Source organism: Ischnura elegans, chromosome 2 (genome assembly GCF_921293095.1).
Source record: "Ischnura elegans chromosome 2, ioIscEleg1.1, whole genome shotgun sequence".
NCBI classification, from domain to species: Eukaryota; Metazoa; Arthropoda; class Insecta; order Odonata; family Coenagrionidae; genus Ischnura; species Ischnura elegans.
In genome coordinates, this window is record NC_060247.1 from 109,468,572 (window position 1) to 109,477,282 (window position 8,711).

The 8,711-nt window shown below is 36.3% G+C and overlaps 1 protein-coding gene across 1 annotated transcript; it reads left to right on the forward strand.

Annotated features, from left to right (window-relative positions):
• The first annotated feature begins 362 nt into the window (after nt 1–362).
• LOC124154343 (protein MAK16 homolog B) lies at nt 363–8,711 on the forward strand. The gene is made up of 8 exons (XM_046528015.1): nt 363–518; nt 617–663; nt 736–879; nt 975–1,157; nt 1,971–2,100; nt 2,791–2,883; nt 4,820–4,963; nt 8,549–8,711. Exons 1-8 carry the CDS (start codon nt 504–506, stop codon nt 8,684–8,686), a joined length of 894 nt encoding a protein of 297 aa, XP_046383971.1. The 5' UTR covers nt 363–503; the 3' UTR covers nt 8,687–8,711.

Below are 8,711 nucleotides of genomic sequence, written 5' to 3' on the forward strand. Positions count from 1 at the left end.
ATTTTTGCTTTGGTTACGAATGTATATTTTAGAAATTTTGAGGCACCAAAGTTAATAAAATTGTTATTTGACTATTATATCTTTTCGTAACTGTTCTGGCACCATGACACCACTGGGAAAGAGAAATACAATATGTATTAACACTGGGAAATTTTACGTGACTCAACTATGATAACGTAAAGCGATTCGTATCAATCTTTTATTTTCATTCTCTCACTCAAAATTCGCACTTCGTGGTGCATAGGAAGGTTGGGTAGTGGCTCTGTGAGCTTGCATTTTCATATTTTCCCGCTACCGCAGAGCTGACGTCGCAAACTATCGACTGTATCGATAGAATCGATACTAACGTTATCTCAATCCACTCGAAAATCGATTTTCCTCCATGAAAAGCCATGTGCGTGTTCGTTAGTTGTCAACATGAAGTGGAATTGTAGCAGAAATTAACGTACAAGAAAGTTACAGATTTATTTTATTGGGTGCAGGCTGTCAATTTCTTTTCCATCATGCAGCACGATGATGTAAGTTCTATGCATGTGCTCGAAGTTCCTTGATTAGCACTGTTTAGTTGTTATTTCGCGGCCTACGAAACTTAACGCCTATTCTCTTCTTTCGGCAGGTTGTCTGGAGTATTATCAACAACTCCTTTTGCTCATTCAAAGTCAAGTATGTGCTTTCATCGTTATGCTCATGCCTTTTTTTGTAGGTTGATCGTGCTAATCGTAATTTACTTTGCAGCACCAAAACACAACGATTTTGTCGTCACGAGGATAATTTAACCGGTTTGTGTGGTCGAGCAACATGTCCTCTAGCAAATAGCCAGTATGCTACAATTAAAGAGGAAAAAGGAATAATTTATTTGTACATGAGGACTGCGGAGAGGTAAATTTCATTGTGATCTTGCCATGTATTCTGTTTTCTTCGGTTGCCTTCTGAGGCATGAATGTCAATTTTGCTTGCAATTTTGTCCGTTTCAGAATTGCCTTTCCATCTAAGGCGTGGGAAAAAGTTAAGCTTTCGAGGAATTTTGAGAAAGCTATTCATCAGATAAATGAAAACCTCTTGTATTGGCATCCATACATCAAACAGAAATGCAAGCAGCGGTTTGTGAAGATTACCCAGTATTTAATTCGAATGAGAAAACTCAGTCTCCGGCGCCAGTAAGTACTCATTGAATTGTACCTTTGATTTTGTATTTTGGATGGAGGTAATATGTAAGTTTCACTATTCGCTGAGCAATCTCCAGGATAATTATTTATGGAGTATTTTCAAATAATCATGCTTTATGGTGTCCAACAAATTCTGGCAAGAAATTTCTCTGCTCTGCAATCAGCTTTACTGATGTAAAAAATGACTGCTATTGGAGCAAAAAGCAATCCTCCATCCTACTCAAAGCAATTAAATTTTTAAGTTACTATTTTTTTTACATTTTTGTAAAGGAATATGTATGTAAAAAGTATTTGGTAGATGTAAGCTTCCATATGTAGAATCATGTAATCATTTTTGAAATACCTACCCATGTAGCTATTGCATAGAAATTTCTACCTTTTGTAGCTCCAACCCTAGAAATTTAATCACAGTGATATAGTTACCATGTTCTTGAAGTTGCTATAATTACTGAAAGAGTGGGTTTTGTGCACTTGTTTATATGTTGAATGACTATTTAGTGAGCATTGGGCTGGAATGATGGCTTGTGTGTTTGCTTCCCCTCGTGTAAGCTCCTGTATCAATTCCAGCAATGGTGGACTATTTTCTGTACTACTGAGAGTAATGCTATGCTTGGGAGAAAGCCATTATCAGTTTCATGTCCTATATTGTCTAATTTTCTATTTCCAGGATCAGGAAGTAGAGAGTTATTTGGTGTTATTTTCGTGTCAATAGCATTTAGTTTTCATTTTTAGTAATTCCCTATAAACCTATTTCAAACGTTATGGAATCGGCAGCATTAATGTCACTTTTGATGTCATTGTTAGGAAGAAATTGATACCACTTCAGAGGAAAATTGAGAGGAGAGAAAGGAGAAGAGAGGAGAAGGCTTTGATAGCTGCTCGTCTTGACAACGCCATTGAAAAGCAACTTTTGCAGAGATTAAAGAAGGGAGTGGTAAGTTAGATTTTGTTATTAATGTACATAGTTCGTCAAGTAATGTTAGTTCATTTGGCATCATATATAAAAATCTTGGCCACATTAATGTACTTTAAATTACTTAAAAAGTTTGCATGATTAAAGTGAATATCAACATGATTTTTGAGTGTATAGGATTAACTCCTTTCCAAATGAGAATATTTTTCTACCTCATAGTCATCTTGAAATCAGACTCAATGTAAAACATTAGGGTGACCACCTCTATTGAATTTAACCTTAAATGAATGTGAATGATTTTAAAGTGGTGCTATTTGCATTTTACCACTCCAGTTTGTCTATATATCATCAAAAGCTTTGTGAAAATTATTAATTATATTGTTAATTGCATTGATTAGAAGTAGGATGTTAATCATGTTGTAAAATAGATACTGTATTTCTCCGAATATAGTCCCCCCCCCTTATTTTGAGGCTTCTGGAAAAGTTAAAAAAAAAATGCGTTTGAATATAGTCCCCCCCCCCCTTACTTTTGTCACAGGCATTTTTGGAAAAAAAAGGGGGGACTATATTTAGACATATATGGTAAATAGATTATCACAAAAATGTTGAAGCTGGTTTTGAAACCCAAATTTTGCACACTGTAAGAAAGGTTATTTTTCATTGGTTTTAATAGAGAGTTCTTCATGGATTAATATGCCTTACAATTTTCAGTATGGTGACATCTACAATTTCCCTCAAACTGCTTTTGATAATGCGCTGAATGAAGAAGAGGTGGATAGTGAGGTGGAGGAAGTGGAGCAAGAGGTAAGTCTTTCTATTTTTAAAATTACTCTTGTAGGTTGAGTGACAAAACTGAAGTTATTCCAATTACTTCATTGCTAGCCATTTTATGCATGTTCTGATGTCTTTTCTGAGTCTTTAAATTGGTTTGGACAAATTTTCTGTCAAAGAAGGAGTAAGCATGCATTTTTTCGATACCAAGTACGTACATTTGTACCAGACTTCACATTATCACAGTTTGGGAAAACTCTATTGATGTGATTTTGCTTTGATACATTATCATGATGCTTTGAAATGGTAACTGTTCAGTAAAGATCTGATATGAGTGCCGAGTATCCCTGGAAAAGCACATGGTATAACACAAACTTTTACTAGCTAATATACAGTGAAAATAGTTTCTTTTTCCAGTTATCATGGCATGATAATTGGCTTATTTATCCAGAAGTTAATGAATCGTTTCATCAGTTATAAATTAAGAAATGAATACATATATATATTGGAGTACTAAATATAGCTGATGGGAAAAAATACCCCAGAAGTAGCATCAAATTTTTGTGGACTGTGATAACTCAACCATGGATTGAAATTTTCCCAGGTTTAGGAAAATTTTCTAATTTTTGCAAAAACTTCTGTTTAGGTGCTTTTTGGGCAAAACGTTGACCTAACCCCAAGGGGAAAGATAGAAGGATGAATTTTTCAGGCTACTTTTGTAAGAAATAGAATCAATTATCTTTCAGATTTAATTCTGCCTGGAAAATAGCATGAAATACGGAAAAAATGTAATACCTTTGGGAAAGTACCCAGTAGGCACTGACAGGACGTCATGCATATGTCTTTCTAACTGCTATGGTACCTAAGGCTTTTAATCAGCCAAAATCCCTACATGAATGTGTGCAGGGTCATTCCATGACAAATCATCCAGAAAACTTTGAAGATTACTCCCTTTAACTCAGATTTATTCTAAATAAATCTTTTTATCACCTTCGCATGGCTTTGTTAGTCACTAAATAGTCATTAGTTTTAAATTATCAAAGTTTTGAGCAAAAACATTACTTTTCACAATTTCCAAATAAGGTAATAAGATAGGGTTGGTAAATATTTCAATTTTTTTAAAATGAATCGAAATATATGATCTAATTGATGACAATTAATTAATGGTCGTGTTTTCACTGCCACAGTGAAGATTTTTGGTTTAACTCTTTTCTTCTGACTCGACAAAGTCACACTTATGATATTTATAAATTATTGACATAATTTATAAATATCACAAGTGTGACTGTATTAAATTTAATCCTTCATGACAAATCAATTTTGTTAATGGTCAAGTATTGTGTCTTCAGAATATTGTGGGAAACACGTGTAAGAAATATTTGTGGCAGAGCCTGGGAGCAGCTTGCATTCATCAAGCGTGTTATGGAAAAATTTTCAGATGAAAAAGTTAAATAGGTGCTGGTTAAATAGGTAAACCTCTATGTGCTGTTTTTGCTGTATAATAGATAATGATAACGTGTTGAGGAGACAATTAGGTTTTATTTACCTGCCTCAATTATGCCTTGCCTTGGTGAAATGGGTCTCAAATGAGCTTAGAACCATTGTGTGAGTGGAAGTTTAGTGTGAGGTTATCTGAAAGTTGTACTTCCTGGATAACTTCTGTGGAGAAATGGACTCATAGAACTAGAAGACAAATACTTGTTATGCATGAATGATTTGCCTAGGCTTTTCCACATGGATCAGGTGACAAAAAAGAATCATTAACCATAGCATACCCTGCTATAGGCCATACTCATTCTATTATATCCATGGACCGCTGTACTAGGTCAACAGACTTCTGCTGTACATTTCATCATTAGTCTAATTTTTGGGCTAACCTAAATATTATACGTATATCTTAATGGCCCTTTGGTGATATTGCAATTCCTCTTGATCCGAATCTTAGATCTCCTCTCTCTTGTTTTTATAGGTTGATAAAGAAAAGGAGACTGAGAAGGAGCTGGAAATGGAGAAGGAAGATGAAGCTGAAACGGTGTATGTTGAGGGTGAGAGCGATGACGACATTTCTGATTTGGGTGATGATGAGGATCTCTCTGGCATGTCAGATATTGAGGTAAGTGTAACCGTAAGAAAAAACTTTAGGAGAATTTAAGGGGCCCAATAATTATCAAATTCTGTGCAGTATGATTTGCTATCAAGAAAATGTTATGAGAATCTTCAATAGCATTATAGTGCAGAAGTGGTGTGAAATGTAGCCCTTGACCCTTTTTACTGCCAGCAGGCCTATGTATAATTTTTTGTTAGGTGTGTGAAAACTACTAGGTGTCTAAATACAAGCTCAGTGTCTAAATTAGTATAATTAAATTGTTTTCATAATGCCAACCCTTTAATTATTCTATTGTAACCCTAAACACAAAATCTGTGGATATTTTATGCATGGGATTGTAAAAAATCTTGATGTTGAAGACTTGCATCAAATTTTTTCTAGAATCAATAATATTATGTAGTATTGTGTAATAAGTGATGCAATTAAGAAACAAAAAATTGAAAACATGGAATCTTGCAAAATTTATGAAAATAGCTTTGGTAGGCTTTACATGACCCTTTTAAATTAGGATTTTAGGGGAAGGGCTAATATTATTAATTATTAATATTATTAATTATTAATATTATCCCGGTCAAGGCGAATGATTTTTTCTCTGTGGATTTTTCGCACTAATATTATTAGTACATTTTTCTCTTCATGTAACTTTTCAAGATAGTGGAAAATATTTCCAAAGTCATCACATCACATCTCCACAGGCATTACATACATATTTAAAGAGTTGCATTCCCTGCTGCTACCTATCTAAATACAGCAGACTCCCGATGATCAGACTGCTGCTTATCCTTGTTGCGGATTATCCACGCATGAGTTCACACTCAGATGTTTTCTGCGATCTTTATATGAAAATAAAATCGGACGCAAAAGCACTAGAATATGTGCATTTTAATGTAAGGCTACACCAGGATTAGTATTTTCATTAGAATCCCCTTCGTAAATTGAAATTATTATTTTTACTTGCTCACAAGGAATGTTTCAGGTTTACTTAGACATTATGTTGTCTGCTCTTGAATTCCAGACGACGATCAGTGCCGGGAAAAGAAACTTTTGACAAATTTTAGAAGATTTTTCAATGGTTAATCAATCATAAATCAAGAGAAATGTTACCTACGATCTTTAATTGTATATTTCATATTGTAAATACATAATTATTGCCATGGCCATGCATGCAGTTGAATCTGGCTCAAGGGAACCAGAGACTTTGTCGCACTTGGGCATGTCACGCAGTTACTAGTCTAGGTCAAACTGGAGAGGAAGGGAATAGTAGAAGTTAAGGCAACGGGAGAAGTAAAGATTGCATGAGTCATAGCCAGGCATTCGCCTACGTAGACAATTTGCCATAAGTCCTAGTTTCTTGTAACAGCTACTGCACACTGGCATGATCGCACACAGTTTCCTTCATGGGAGTTCTGTGATCCTGTTTTCCAAGCATCGTGGTGCGTAATAGGGTGGTTTCCTATTATTTTTTTTATTGCCTAAATCGAAAGATTATTACACCTGGAGTACGTATTTCATGCTTTTAGATTTTTAAATGACGATATCTATTTTTCGCAATTAAATGAAAAGTGAAAATTTTCAAGCGCACGAAAACGCGACGCGTAAGTATGAATGACGGGAAATCTCTCCGTGTGTCGTATTTCTGGTACCCGCTGCCGCCCTGTGAGGTGACCTTGAGGCGAGGCTTAGCGCTGATACGACGCAGGCTGCTAGCGGGTAGCTGAGTACCCTGCTGGCTGGTAGCGCTTCGCTTAAATAAGGATTATGAATACCTTATCAAATGAAGAAAACTTTCCGACCTTAGCCAGTTTTAATAAGTGATTGTTAAGACATGTTTCCCTGAGCTCTGTGCCTCATGCATGCATTGGTAACCTCAGACGATGTATAACTCCTATCTTCTCATATAGAAACTAGGTCCCTGTGACGTCACGTGGAGTGGCATCGCATGGGCGCCAATCTGGCCCTTTTCAAATGAGGATAAAAATGGACCATTGCCATTCGTCTAAACCGGTATTTCTAAAACGAAATAATTTGTATATTTGAATACAGTAATGGTGGGTAACGAATCGCAATCAATGCCTTTCGTTTTCTTTGATGAAGGAAACTACCCTATTGTTCTCGGTGATCAAGTATCTGAATCCCGCAGCACTTGTATCCAGAGCAACTTGTGAGAGACATGTCTATATGGCATGGTGCCTGAAAGTGTAGTTTCCAACATTGCACAGTGGTTTTGAAGCATTCATACACTGTCACTTTTCTGTATCCGTGATCTTGCAGCCATGTGCATGGTTTCCGGAAACCAGGTATTACATGGAGCTGTAGGAATATGAGTATAATCACGTTATAGCTTCTAAAAAGGTTGCGGTCGGGAAAAGAAAGCTCTTAATGATTACAGAAATCAATGTAAAATAACTGGCAATGTGCGCTGATGATAAAAGATTATATGATTTATGTAAATTACAGTACACTCCTGATTATCTGGGCTAGTGATGGGGAGATATGGCACGAATAGTCGAAAAACACGGATAACCCAAACTTTAACTTAAATACCTTGTAATGTTCATAATTTACGTAAAACAAACAACATATTATTATTTATGCAGTTATTGTTATTTATGAGTGCTTCCTGGACTCATTGAAAGCTTTCTTTGCCAGTTCGCGATCTTTTTAATGGCTATAACTTGGTGTACTTGTATCATCAATGCTCCATGTAAAGCCTGGCTTCGAAAACCACACATCCGTGGCTGTGTGATCACATATACGGAAAAGTGATTTGCACGAATACTTCAAAACCACTGCTCGATGTCGGAAACTACACTGTCAGGCACCACGCCACGTAGTCGCGTCTCGCAGAAGTTGCCCAGGTTGCAACTGCTGCGGTACGTGTATCCGTGATCAAGGAGCGCGGTCGATAACTGCGAGGCTTGGCAAACAGGAACACGGTGCTCCCGTGAATGCAGCCAGCGCACAATTGCTTATGTTTTATGAAGGGGATTCTAATGGAAATAATAAGCCCGGTGTATCCTAGCATTAATGCAGTAATTCCGGTGATTGTGCGTCCAATTTTTTTTTTATAAAGATCACGGAAAAAATTGAGCGAGAGTGGAAATCATGCACGGGTGATCCCCAACCCGGATAAATTGCAGCCGGATAATCGGGAGTCTGCTGAGTGAAGATTACAAGAAATTAAAGTGAAGTTTGGATTAATTGTTTTATCTGATAATTCGTGTCGCCTCTCCACATCATTAGCTTGGATAATTGGGAGTATGCTGTGAAATAAATCTGTTATTTCTGACTAGACAAGTCCATAGGATGAGCCATTGATAACTGTCAGTATATGCTTGTATCACATGTATTAGTGGCCACTCTGAATCATCTCCAGTGGACGATCAGATGAATACTTTGTGGCTCTTGACAAAAAAGTAATCTAAACTCATTACTTAAAAATGTGATTTTGAGAGAGATTAAATGATAAGTTTGATGTTGTCTTGTGGAAAATTCTGCTTGGTGTTATTTAGTAGTATTTAGTTTAGGGGAAAGAAAAATTTTGTTTTGGGTCTGAGGAACTAACTATGGGCCATTTTTTATATCTTTCAGGAAATAGCATCTTCCATTGCCAAAGTACGTGGTGGTCATCTTGGTGAACCAGGTCCATCTTCATCAAGTAAAAAGAAGCGGCCAAGAATCGAGATTGAGTATGAAACTGAAATGGAGAAACAGCCTGTTACTAGTTAATTCTTATTAAAATTTTTAACTAAAA